The following is a 14,395-nucleotide window of genomic DNA, read 5'->3' on the forward strand; positions in this document are numbered from 1 at the left end:
TGTTTTGTCCAAGGACAGTTCGACACGTGGCCAGGAAGTCGGGGGGGGGGGGGAAACGAGACCACCAACGATGGGGTTCATAGACAACTGCCCTGCTCAGTCTAATGATTTATTAACCACCAGTCAGTCTGTAAAGTGTTTAGATTTAGCTCCACCTTCACCAGCTGTACAATTTATTCTTTGCCACATTTTTTAACTCTGACTCTTTGTCGACTTCCACATTCATGTTATTCAGAGCATCAAGTTCAAAAGTGTTTAATGGTGTACTTTGGCATTCTAAATACATTATATAGAATATACCTGGTATTTTAACTAAAGTAAATGTGAAGTAGTGCCTCTACTTTTGCTTGTACATTTATTTATTAGTATTTTCTAATATGAATGTCTGCTAATCAGTTTACAAGCTTAATGTATAGATCTGTTGTTATTATAGTAGTAATGTAAGTTTATTTTAAGGTGTCAAAGTGTGTTTAATAATTATGCTTAATAACGTTTATTATAGTCAACATACAACAGGCCTAACATGACACTAATTAGTAAGTTATCGAGTCATATAATTATTAAACAAACACAAACACAGCTTCTTTCTAAATGATAAATAAATAAATCCTAATCTTAATCTTTTGTAACGCACGAGCAGCCGAGAAAGACACGTGCAGCTGTTTGGATTAATGAAGCCGTGACGTCACCCCCGCCCGTCCCGAAACGGGACGTCCCCCCCCCCACCCCTTCAGACAACCTGTGGACCACATCTGGGACTCAGCTCTCCGTTCGTCTCAGGGTCGGTGTCCAGAGCAGCTGAATCATGGGTAGGTGACTTGTTCTGCTCGCTTCTCTTTCACCTGATCAGGTCTCTGGTCGTGTGCTGCAGGCTGCTTCTCTGTCGCTCTGCTCAACTCTCAGCTGCATTTCTGCTTTTCACTTAAAAACATGTCACTGCTGTGCACTAGCGTTTTTAAAGCCCTGCACCGCTTTAATTATGTTTTGTCCTGTTGTGAAACTGCGGAGTAAAGCAGCTTTAGTGGTCAAACACTGGGGGATATGTTGTGTTAAAATGGAAAAGGTGAGATTACCTGACTGTTACAACCAGGACTCTTCCTCTGCTCGTCAACTCCTCATGTGACAGTTGATGTTGATTGGATTAAGGCGGAATGATCCATTTCCTCACTGTGGATTATTGATGCAGGACCAGCTGGAAACACAGAAAACAACTGCTGCTGTGTAGAAATGGATGCATGTTGCAGGGAGCGCAGGGTTTGCACATTTTTATTGGTGTTGTTGGTTTTTTTTAAGCGTCCGTGACTTATCTCACTAAGATTCAGATCTATTTTGCACGACAGGCGTGAGCTGGGGAAATTAAAAGATAAAAAAACACGCTCAATATATTATGCATGCAAACATCAGCAGAAACAACCAGATTAGGAGACACTAACTTAAATGTTGGGTTCAGACCAGCCTGTGTTTGACATCTGCTCTGTTTAATAGGAGTTTTAAATGCAGGAAGAGATGTGATATCATACATTTAAAACAAACATTGTCTGTGTGAGGACCTGTCTCCTGTTTTAAGGTGGAATGAGCAGCGTGGCAGAGTTTTGTAGCTGATACCTGTATTTATTTAAAAACACAGATAAATCACCTACACCTACAAATACAGGCCTCTATCATCTTTTCTTATCAGATCACTTCTTCTTTCCAGCCCAACTAATTGACGTTTATTTGTTTACTTGAAATTGAGCCCTAATCTCACTAAGCACTGTACCAAACATGTTTCTTCCGTGGCTGAGACAATAGAAAACAGATTGTGGATGTGATCCCGCCGTTGGTTTCCAATTTGTTCGGGAAGCTGGAGCCAGACCAGAATGCCTTGGCCAAAGTTCAGCATTGTGCCTCTGGTTTTACTGGAGGCTGGACTGAAACCAGAAGCATTCAGTTTGATCTCATTAACCACTGATCCAAAGCTACCAACTTTTTCAAGCACTTCTGTCCCCATGGGTTACTCTCCTCTGTACCTCTCTGTTTCTTTGTCTTGGTCTCTCTCTCTCTCTCTCTTCCATTCACAACATCTGTTTCCAATAAGGCAGCAGGCCTGTTTATCGCCTTTAGGCCAGTGAGAAGTTGAGAACAGAGAGGATGTAACCGAGTGACATGATTTACTGCGACGGGGAGCTGGAGCCATTTCTCTGCAGGAAGCCATCGTAAACCAGCCTTCTTTCAGGGCCCCTGTTTTTGCCTGTTATTTCCCCAAACTGCTGCTTTCGTCTCATCATTGTCAGCATCATCGTCCCATCTTTCATCTGCATCTGCTCCGCTCATCATCTCCCCGCTCATTGTCTTTATCATTATTCTTTCCATTACCCCTCCTCCACCCACGCGTCCTCCTTCGTGAAATCTCTCTCTGTGCTCTCTTTTTGCTGCAGTTCGTCTCTGCTCGACTCTCTTTGTGGAAGCTCATATCCTCTCGCATCCTCTCCTGTGGATTTGCTATGTGCTGATATGCAGAAAGTAACAGCCATCAAGCAGACAGACTTCAAAGGCTGCAGATTGTTTAATTCTGAAGGAAAAAGTGATCGCTCATCTGGAAAAAAGGAGAAAGTGGAGCAATCCACTGACCTGATTAGAGTAAAGCTACGCCAACACTTAAACTCCAGCAGTATGTTAGAATGATGGTCTGGGGAAAGCTGAACACAAAGCAGAATGACTGTTGTTTGAAAAAAAGTTTATCAAATTTGTATTTTTAGACACAAGCAACTTAATTTTGCATCAATAGGGCATTTGAACATTTAATGCTCTGATAACTGAGAGCTTGTGTATTTAGTGTGTGTTCCTATATAGTACTGATCTACTATAAAATACATGCAGTAATTCTGATATTTCATGTCTCTATGGCTAAAATTACTCCTGAACGATGTGCAGGTCTGATCTCTCCACTAGCATTATGAGGTTTTTATTGTTGTTCTCAGTAAAGACATGAAAGATCAGAATGTTTTTGTGTTATTATTTTAGGCACATCATATCTGTTAATCCTCTTGACTTAGATGAAGATAAGATTTTATGACAAATTCATTAATCTAAATTTTTTAATTTTTTGCCAATGTTATTAGAAATTAAAATTCATATGTTAATGTAAATTAGTTACTTCAGTAGCTTTAAACTGTCAGTTTGGTACAGGAGACTTCAGTCAAGTTCTTGACACATATCAAGAGCAATTACAGTAGACAGGACACACCAGACAATAATTTAGAGCGGCACATCAAAGGGTATGAAGACTTTTAAAGAGGAGAGATTTGAGTTTTTCATTTTTAATACATTTCCAAACATTTCTTTGAAAATCTCATTTTCTCATTAATGACTTACGGCATCAGTCCACACACACCTGTTACTTATAGTGTGTGCACATCAATGTTTTTAAAAATCTTTCTGAGGCGGCTGTAGACCGAGAGTTTTGTGAGGGTATGGGAGCAGATGTGCAGGCGAAACGAGAGACGAGTAAAACTGAGTACACGTGTAGGACGAAGAGCGGGTTGATTGGCCTGGAATGGCAACGAAGTTTGGGCTGACAGACAAATAGCCGAAGCTAAAATGGCAGAAAATAATGAACTGATGTTGCTTATTCAAGTTCATCAGTTTTAAAACATGTCAATCATGAATCCTCACTTTTAAATTTTGTCATCGTTGCCTGGTTTGTTTTGCTTTTGTTTCTTTCATCTTCAACTTCTCCAGCATCTGATCTTCTCTCCAGATTGATTTGTGGTTTTATTGATCTGACACCTTGAGGTTCAGCCAGTTCCCTTTTGGCAATTTTGCCTTCAGCAGACTGTAACAAATAATCTTTTATTATGTGTGTTTCATACTGCTGTCTTATCTCTATATATCTTATTGATTTTATATGTTTTATGGTGCTTTTGTAATATTTTTAAGACGCTCCTTGCCCTGAGTAAAGGTTGCAGAAGAGACAAGACATTCTTCTTTTTGAATATTTCAAACGTGTGTTTTATACACCCACCTCTCAAACCTCCTTTTAGCTTTCATATTAGGCTACGCTTGTCATTTTTAACTCAACCCAGCGGCTACTCTGATGTGTTGAAATCGGTTGTCGTCAAGAGGGCCTGTTGCCATAGCGACGCAGCGATGCACAGAGCTCCGAGGCAGGGGCGTCATTTCAAATCTCAGCACATGCGAACCATCATATATCTGATCACACCAGCCCACACAGGCAATAAATAGACCAAACCTGAATATATATATTTACACATGACCCACAGACAGCAGGGGACTGCCAGTCTCTCTCACCGCCTCCTGCTGCACTCCCACCTCTGCAGTGATGATGATGATGATGAAGATGATGAGCCCACCCTGCTTTGCATTTTCTCCACACAGTGACTCATGCTGTGCTTGTGTACTGTAGATGGAAGCGGCTCTTATCCCACGTCGCTGCTGGCGTGTGCAGCGGTCCAGTACAGTAGGTCACAGGTGCAGCAACTCCTGAGTCATGTGACTCAGGAAGCTTTGGAGTGTCGGGGGGGTGGGAGGGGGGTGTATATGTGTGTGTGTGTTTTAGTGTTAGGTTAGGTAGAGTGTGCAGTTGTTGGAATGACTATGTCAACATAACATCATGTGGAGCAGACTGTGGACCAAATCTGGGCCAGAGGGATTAGCAGCTCATTGGATAAATTGCGGGTGGGGGGGATGGGTGTGTAGGCGTCTGTGTGTGTGTGTGTGTGTGTGTGTGGAGGTGTGTATAGGTTAAGCCATCTTGACAGAAGTCAGATATTGTAAATAAAGCAAGATCTGTTGAGATGTTCTCTCAGTTTGATTTGATTTCTGTTCCAGTAGAAGGTGGGGGGGTGATCAGTCAGGCGTGTGTTTGTTTGTGTGTGTGTGTGTGTGTGTGTGTGTGTGTGTGTGTGTGTGTGTGTGTGTGTGTGTGTGTGTGTGTGTGTGTGAGACAGAGAGAAAGATGAAGGCCAAAACCGACCTTGTGCTGCATTGTGCCTAATGTTCAAACCATTACACATTAAAGCAAAACTGTGCGATTGCTTTCACACAGAAGTGCAGGTGCAGTGCAGAGGATGATGATGAACCATTTGGGTTATTTTGCATGAATTTGCATTAAAGTTACCCACGTACCTGCTTTCTGTTTCTGTTGGAGGACGACAAAAACGAGACAAGGTGTAGAAAACCTCTCTGCTAGTTCACAAATCCCATTGTGTATTTGTTCAGAATATTCCTTTAAAACTCACAATGCAACTTAATTTTTAAAGATGCTGTTTGTCCTTGTGGGGACAGTGTGTGTGTGTGTGTTTGAGATGGATTAACCTTTGTGAGCATCCGACGGTTTCATTCAGGGATGAGAGGGAAGCGTCTCCTTGGTGACCAGCAACAGCTGAGAGCGGAGGGCGAAACTGGGTCATCATCACCACCACAGATTAAAGGCTCCGGACACACATGATGCACATACATGAATAAACACACAAATTCACACAAACGCACAAACACAGTGTCTCTGCAGAGAAATTAGAAAAACTTCTCAGGTGAGAGACAAGACAATCAAGGTGCAGGTCTCTGCCAAAGTTTCCCTTTTAGAAGAAGCCAGAAGCCCATTAAAATGTCAAGGATTAGACTGGAGCAACAGCGGGAGGCTCACAAAGCCGTCGCTGAGACACTCATATGTGTGAGTGCATGTTTACTCTTTCCTGGGATCAGTGATGAAACATTTTTGTTTGACAGTTCGTTACAGTAGTTCGACAGACAAGCAAGTTGAGAAAAGCTTGTTTGGCATGCTGTTTTGTTTTGTTTTTTAAGTTTTACCAGAACCAAAAGAGCAAAAGACAATGCACCTGATTAGACCATGTGTTTATCTTGTCTATCATGGGCAGAGTTTGTGTTTGGCTAATAGGGTTACTGCCCACAGTTTTCTTTTAAGATAAGGGATATGTCAATAACTACCTGCTTGATGCTGGAGCATCCACCATATCAGAAATTCTAGCATATCAGAGATTACTGCAAAAGATATATTTTATAGACACGTGAAAATATCACAATCTCAGCATTATCTACTAAAACCTAGGTACAACAAACAATTGAACCAGCAGAATGCCTAATACCTAACACCACCCCTTTTTAAAATTAAGAACCCATTGTTTTTAGGTGCAAATTTAGCCATAGCCACTGCTAAACCGAGTAGCAACATTAAAACGCACCATCGTGTAGTAGTGGTGCAACAGTACAGTTACTACTGAGTCTAATTGAAAATAGCAGGACTGAATCCATCTTTAGTCCCATGATTCTGGTAAAGAATCATCTCATTCTCAATGACCTACAAGCCTGAATGAGGCAGACACTAATATCTCACAGCAGTGATTTCCCAGAGCGTGGGACAACAGATATTGTACAATAAGTCAGGATGAGGTCAACCTCTGGGATCAGAGCTCAAAGCCTGATCATCAGTGTCAGTGGTTCACAAAAGAGAAGCATAATGGTTTTGAGCAGCGTGTCAGGAAGACAGTTAAAAGGTCAGTGTGTTGCCTGCAGTGAGGCTGAGCATCACACAGGAGGCAACGGAAGCTGGAGAAAGAGTCGTGTTGATGCATTTCACTACTTGGCTCATCCGGGCTGCTGCTGTAAATGTTAACACACTCATGTTAAGTAGGTGGAATGTTTATCGTGTTCAGCATTTGCTAATGAGCTCAAAGAACAGCTGAGGGTGATGGAAATGTCAATTTTCAGGTATTTGACCATAACTCAAAGTAATGAAAACAATGAAATTATGACTGATAATGGTGCTAGATGAAAACAGTTACACCTGTGGGGGACATGAATGTGTGCACCAGATGTAGAAAAACACAAATGTCAACTTAATAGTATCACTGTAGGAACAAACTCCATCCACCTGTCTGATGTAGCCGTGCTGCTAACATGGCTAAAAATAATGCTGCTCAACCAAGTAGCAACATTAAAATGCATCATTTAAGATCCTCTCTGCCGCAGCACCGGGGTTTTGATAAAACTCAGAAGACTTAAAGCATCATGTTTGTGAATGCTCCCATTCCTGGGGGGAAACTTACTGACTTATTTACGCCACACTATAACAGTACACAAGATGATTCTGCCCCTGATGTTTTCAGGCAGCAACACAGGAAGCTTGAAACACATTGGCTGCGTGTCAACAACGATTGCCTTCAGCAGAGCAGGTTGTAGGAGTAAAATCATTGCACGGATTGTTCAGTGATAAGATTTAATTCTCAGTCAGCCCTTCTTTATAACCATCTTATTAATTTAGTTTGGGCTCTTGGCAGATTCAAGCTGTTACAAGGCCATGTGAGAAGTTTTCTAGGAACTGATAGCATCACTGAAAGATCTGAATCAGTGCGGCCTCCAGGCGGTGTTATACATCTCCATGGCAACAACAGAGTCAGTATCACTCAGATCAGACTCTCATATTGAGGATGTGACCATCACAAGAGTCTCCGCTTGTTGTGAGGAATCTTTTAAACTGAAGTTAGAAATAACTTTAAAGCCAATTAGGATGATCTTAGCAGAAGTGTCCAGACACTGTTGCGGCCTCCTTTTCTTCTTCTTCTTCTTCTTCTTCTTCTCTTCCATTAACTCCACATCTGCTGACATGAAGGAGCTGCGACGGCCTCATTACTCTGCGACGGCCCACTCCGGCTCCACTTTCTCTTCTCTGTCTCAGTCTAATGAGAGAGGACAGGCATTCGTTGGGCTTTCCCTTTAATGGAGGCGAAGAGTTGTGGAGACAGATTAGAAAGTTTCTGCAGCGGAGCAGCAGCACGCTGCTCAGTGGGCTCCATCTGAAGCCCGGCAACGGGCTGAAATTGCTCAGGATGAGACATGATTCAGCAAAGTCAGCTGGTGCATGTGTCGACTGTGAACATAAGGCTTCAAATTGTGACAGTATTTTAAACATTTACACATTCGCACACGTAAACACACAATTTAAGCTTCACACAGGCTGTGTACATGGATTTATGCTCAGTGAACTGCCTCTGTCCTTTGTCTACTCTAAACCCTGCTTCATTATTACTCATTTCTGCAGAATATAGTCTACACAGGCGTAGTCATTATGTCTGAAGGGGATTATCTATGAATCCACAAACCTACCTCCCATCCCCAAACACACACACACACACTATACATCTCTTTCATATTGGGAGCTGTACAAAGCCGAATGATTTTGTCTCATACAAATCTCTCTGTCCATACATTTAATTTAAACGATGCACTTTGCTCTGTGGATCGCAATGTCACGTGCATGTTTACTGTCTGACCAGCAGGGTGACTTTTGAGATTTTAGTTGATTGATTTCTGTAAACTGTGATAAAAACATTAACGTTTTGACTTGATGAACATTTCCCAGAATCATCAGATAACTTTGAATATATTGATTAATTCCATCTATTCGTTTTAAGATCTACTTTCCTTTTAGTGAAAATGAGCAAATGCTTGCATGCTAACACACTGAGGAGGAGGTGATGTGCTGATACTGTAGATATGTTTAGGCTCGTAACAAGACTGTTTCTCAGCCTTGTGCTGTTGTAATTCTGCACAGTTTTTCTCAAAGTTCATTTGTTATCAAACAACCAGATGATCACTTTGATTTCTTTGCATAAGTGAAATTTTTGCCATAATCTGAGGAGCTCAAACAATAATGTTAATACAACTTGAAATTCTGACTTGAAGAGTTCTTTTGTTTCATTTCTCTTGGTAGGAACGATGAGATTTCCGACGTTCTGGAATGCAACGTTAGTTAGAGGTTTGGGCCAGAGTCCAAGCACTGCTGTGTTATGTGTGTGTGTGTGTGTGTGTACAGTAAGTGTGTGTGTGTGTTTGTGATAGGGTGATAGTGAAGAGTGCCAGGAAGCACTGTATCTCATCTTCGGGACAAGACCTTAATCTGTGCGACCCAGCAAGGGATTATGGGGGTTCGGGGGGAAATATGGGACTGACCTTTTGAGCCTGACAACCGACTGTTTACAGTCAGTGTCACTGTGTTTGTGTATATTTATGTGTATATTTTGTTGTTATTGAAAAGGAAAGCCTGTGCTGTAAAGATTAATGATGTCACGTACAGTACCTGATTTATGGTTCTTTGTCTGTGGGTCTACTTTTCGGGTCACATGTGTGTCACCAGAAATGCTTTACTAATGGCCTGCACAGACAGCCTCTAGACTCATCAATTTATCCAGTGGATCAGGTTTCCTCGTGGCTCGGCATCAGAGAGGCATTCAAATGTCAGAAAGTCAGTGTGATGGGTGACCCTCTTTGATTCAGCAGCATATGGTGCAGATGGGGTGGGTGTTAATTTCAGCCCTCGAGCTAAGTGGATTCACTAAATGTCATATATGTCATGTTGGCTGTTCTGGTGTCTGATGTTTTTGTTGGACGCAGGGAGGGGTGGTGCCATCACCTCTGTCTGCGATGGCGGGGTGGGGTGGGGTTCCTCGACTGTTATGTGGGCTGAGCTTTGTCTGAAACAAGGCCACGTGGGCCTGAATTAAACCTTATTTAAGAGGATTCAGGACAGATGGCGACCCATTGTTTGAGGATGTGTTTATTATTAGAAAATGGGGTAATGATGGAACCAGCCAAGCCCTCCCCACTTCTCTGATAAACACACCACACCCACTTTTCATCGTTTCTCTGGGATTTGGGGACTCATCATGCTTGATTTCTCATTGGATTGTGGGATCCTGCACTCTGCCAATCAGCTCGCTTGGAGGAAAACAAAGGGTCCCATCGTAAATAGAGTCAGCCACATGGCTGTTTATCAGTAAAGGAGATCTGATTGGTCGAATGGGAGCAAATCAAAGATCAAATCAAGTTAAGATAAACTGTTTTTCCACACGTATTTAAGTAGGAATAGGATTACTGTATAATAGCAACAAATAGAAAGATAACTAATATGCAGGACACATACTGTAAGCAGGAAAACAAGCATTCTCCTATGTGTGTGTGTGTGTGTGTGTTTTGCCCTCTTTATTCCAATGGGAATAATATCTTGGCAGCATCACAGTGTTGGACCCTGCTGTAACATGCTCACTGGCTTGTTAGCCAGCGTTAACATCAACATCATCATACACAGCCATATTGCTCTGTTTGTTTGGAGACTAATTGCTGATTGGCTCCTTAAATTATCTGAACGTGTTCTGGTGGGTGTTCTTGTTCATTCTTAGGTTGAAATTAGTGTGGACCAGTTTGATGTGAAACAAAACCAAAAGCTGCAGCAGCCCTTTCCCGGCCTCTCGCCCACACTCTCACTTCTCACTTTTCTCTTACACACTCACACTAGATCTTCTCTCTCTCTCTTTCTCTCCCTGACTCTGTCCAGATGGAGAGGGGGCGGTGAATGTGTGTGGATGTATGTGCATGTGTGTGTTTGTGCGTGAGTGTGTGTGTGTGTGCATTCATGCATGCATGGCTACCCATGAGTTTGCATATTTACATCTCCTGCACATTTTGTCCTAATGAAAAAAATCAGTGCTTTCACCTGCAAACCTGGGGAGGACATAGGAAACACTGGTGAAACAGTGTGTTTATTTAATGTGAATAAGTAAAGGACCATGTGAGGACAACTGTACATCATAGTTCATAAGCATACACCACTATCAGCACCATTTACTCCACATTAAGAGCGATTTTAGGAGCCAGAAGCGTTATCTGACATCATTAATCCGCAACAACTAATCCGCATGTGCGAAACAAATCCAATCTGACAGCGCTTTTGCATCTAGAAACTGGATTGTTAATATACATAGAGACAGTGCTAAGCTCTAACAGGGAGAAGGAGGGAGAGGGAGGGTGTGTACGAGGGAGGCAGAGAGAGAGAGAGAGAGAGAGAGAGAGAGAGAGAGCGACAGAGAGAGCATCAAGTCACCAGAAGAGGCTCCACCATCCACACACACTGTAAGGTACAAGTGCCACAAGGAGACTATATTCCTGTAAAATAATGGATGGGACAAAGCCGGCCATGGAGTCCAACGCGGAGGAGACTCAGGACGAGGGACAGGAGAGCAAAGGTACCCTCAATCTGCCGCTGACATTTGCGTGTTTTCGTATTTCCATTCGCGTCTGCGCCAGCCTCGGCGGTTTAACCTACTTGCAATGGCTTCTTGCTTGTGCGCGACACAATAGCGATGCGTTTTCTTTGGCCTCTCACTCATCTGGGCAGCAATAACGAGCTGTGTAGTGCAGATGGTAGCGATTATTCCCACAATCCTGTGCGCAATTTGACGATTTCTGGGTTATTTTGCGCTTTCACATGGATTTGGACACTGATGGGGGAGAATAGGAGGGTGGGCGGGATGGTGTGTTGTGGAAGGTGCACGGTGTGGGTTTATGGACTGTGTGTTAATGCCAATTTGCTGTTACACTGCTGCACCATCACGATCTTATTTCTGCCTAATGAGCGGCTGATAAACGGGCTGTGGAGTCGTGCGCTGCGCTGCGCTCCGTGCACGACTGCATTGTTTTCCGTCAGGTGTGGAGCCGCCGCTCTTGTTATTATCGCATATTCCCCCGAGGAGACTTGATGTCTGATCAGTCGACGGTGCTGCTGCACATGAAGTCAGTGCTTCGTGTGGCCGCAGTGATCAGGTTCATGAGCGGAGCAGGAGGCTGCAAAAGAGACGACAAGCGGCGCACTTGACGCAGAGGGATGTCTGTGACCATCGGTTACAACCTCACCAATCACACATGTCAGTGGATCCTCAGCAGGGCGCGTCCGCTTCATTCTGGCTTTATAAAAGATGATGTATTATATATATTATATAATAAGGCGACTGAATAACAAGCAGCATTTAAATCACACAGCATCATTTTGAATGTAAAGAATGTCCAGTAAAACCAAAGGTCACAAAATAAATAAAACATAGAAATAGTAGTGTTTTATGTGAAGAATAAAGATCCTTACATTTGGTCTAATTAATCCAAATCAAATCAAACTGTTGCTGTTTCTCTGCTCATATTCAATCTGTGGTGTGTAGGCGTGTCTTTGTGCGTTGGAGGTCTCGACGCCCATACAGAGGAGAGGTGACTGATTTGTTTTCCCTGTGGCTTGGTAGTAAAATCACATCCTTCAGTTTGGAGACAGCAGCGTTGTTGGTGAAGTGGCTTTCTTGAAAGCAGGCGGTTAATCATCTGCCTATCTCGTTGATCGATCTAATTAAATATAAACGCACAATATAGCCACAGCTCCGCTTTAATGTATTAATCATAATGACGTGACCTGTGTTTAACCACAGCTCTGCCTTGTGGATGCAAAACGAAAAACGAAAAAAATATAGAGATCAATCATGCTGATAATTAAAGGTCGTGCACTTTTTTATTTACTACTAGCTGCGTTAGTCAGGGGCAGAGCTGCAGCTGATCTGGCACGGTGCCTTTGTGGCCTGTTGGCTGTTAGAGTGCAGGATAGTTGATAAGTCACAGCTCACACTCCCCTCACAGCAGCATTTCACATTCATCTCACTGATATAAAATAAAGAATTTGTGATTAAAAAGGTATTTTGGCGTAATCAGAACAAAATATCCTGAAATGTTTGGAGAAAATATAAAAATATTTAGTGCAAATGCTACAAAATGACATAAACGTTTACTCTAAGTGTAGAAAACAGTTCCAGCATTGAAAGATGGTGCAATTTTACAATTTTGTAGGAAAATAATCACATTTTTAGCTTCATTGTTACACGATGTGGTGACAAATATTCAGCCAGTGAGTTCCACGTTTATGCTGTTGCATCAGTTTAAAGGGCTGTTTCAGTTTAAAGCTATGCATGTTATGTCATGTTACTTCAACATGTCAGCACCAACGCACTCTCTTTAATATGTTGACATCATTTGTAGTCCCTGCAGCACTTCTTGGACCCTGCCACAGTAATATTGCTGGGTCACAGTCTGTTTATGACGTAAAGTGCAGAAATATGGGGTGTCCCTCTACAGTGATGTTTTAAAAAGACATTACATCACCCTCTCCTGCGGCATGCTGCTGCACACAGGCCAGTGTGCAAAGAGAACCATTATCATGCAGCATGATAGAAATAGAAAGTTGAGCAGTCAACCCCCCGAATTCTTTAATCACCTTTTTTTTTTAAGTGATTGTCTGCAGCCTGCACCGTTGTGTTCCGGGTGTGATATTGCACAACCAAATCCAACAACACCAGCAACCTTAAATGGAGTGGGTTGGACGGTGGCCTGTTTGCCGGTGTAATTATTTGCGTGTGCCTTTGACATCTGGAATGTGACCATAAGCTTATAGCTTCCGTTAAGAAGCTGCAGATTTACAGAGGGGACAAGAAGGAGAGAGCTGTCATGTAAGGAGCTTGTGTTGGTGTGTGCCAGTGCTTCAACACGTTTCCAAGTACTCCATTAAAGTACATTTTGGAGGTACTTTAATATGTCCGTCCCTCTCGCTGATAGCTGATGTTAGAATCTTATGTTACTGTCCAAGTTCAGCTTTATCACACACATCCTGCACTACTGAGCTCGCAGTTTTCTGTAAAGAGTGTGCTGATTAGCTGTGACTACATTAGCTACCTTAATTATGGTAAACAGAGTCCGTGATCTTGATTGCACCGCTGTTGTGTCTCTCTGCATGACACTGAGCTGAGAGTAATTACAAACTGCAAAATGAATGCAGCAGAACACAGGCATGGTTTATAATCCGGAGGAACGGGTGTTTCTGATGCTGCTGCTGCTCCTGTTGCTGGTGATGGGAATGGATTGATCTTTTTACTTGATTGCTTCCTATAATCTCTAATCTGTATGTCTGTGGAGCTGCACTGTGCTCAGGACTCAGACAACGAGACATGAGCATCACTCTCTGAGGTACAATTAAATCTGATTTCATTAGCATGAGATAGTTTGATTAGAGAATGCAAGCCTCCCATGTGACATTATCAGTTCTACCTTTAATGTGGTTCTTTAAAGCAGCTTTGAATGCTTCAAAGTGGCCCTGAGTGCATTTCAACGTACTCTTACTGCCCTGTCTTTTGTTGTCAATGATTGGCTCGTTCACACACGCTTGCCTTCTGTGTGTGTGTGTGTCTGTGTGTGTGTGTGTGTGTGTGTGTGTGTGTGTGCCCGCTCTTACATAACGCAGCACTGGCTCCCAGTCCTTAGTTATGATGTTCAGATCAGAACTGTAAGAGATTACATCACCGTCTGAAGGGGTGCAGGTTTTGTTGAATTTACTGCATGGAAGGGCAGAGAGCTGGTGCAGCCTCCGAAGCACAAACAAAGTTTCCCCCCAGTAAAATCTATGATGTTTGACCTCAGGAGAAGATTTTAAAAGGAAAGAGATATTACAAATACGATGAAAGGAGGTGGAAGTGGAGGAACAGTTCAACATATCTAGCTTACCACAAGGATTAAACGTCAG

At 42.6% G+C, this 14,395-nt stretch overlaps 1 protein-coding gene across 2 annotated transcripts in view; it reads left to right on the plus strand.

Moving 5' to 3' along the window:
* The first annotated feature begins 747 nt into the window (after positions 1-747).
* The window catches only part of LOC113164662 (neuronal membrane glycoprotein M6-b-like), a 31,579-nt gene continuing 17,931 nt past the window's right edge, over positions 748-14,395 (plus strand). The window contains exon 1 of one of the 2 annotated variants that reach the window (XM_026364056.1): positions 748-809. In XM_026364056.1, coding sequence (XP_026219841.1) covers positions 806-809 — 4 coding nt within the window. In that variant the 5' untranslated portion in view covers positions 748-805. Of the gene's footprint in view, positions 810-10,216; positions 11,037-14,395 lie in introns of those variants that run through there. The other variant, XM_026364055.1, reaches the window with a different exon arrangement.

The sequence above is a fragment of the Anabas testudineus genome, chromosome 2, assembly GCF_900324465.2.
Source record: "Anabas testudineus chromosome 2, fAnaTes1.2, whole genome shotgun sequence".
Lineage (NCBI taxonomy): Eukaryota > Metazoa > Chordata > Actinopteri > Anabantiformes > Anabantidae > Anabas > Anabas testudineus.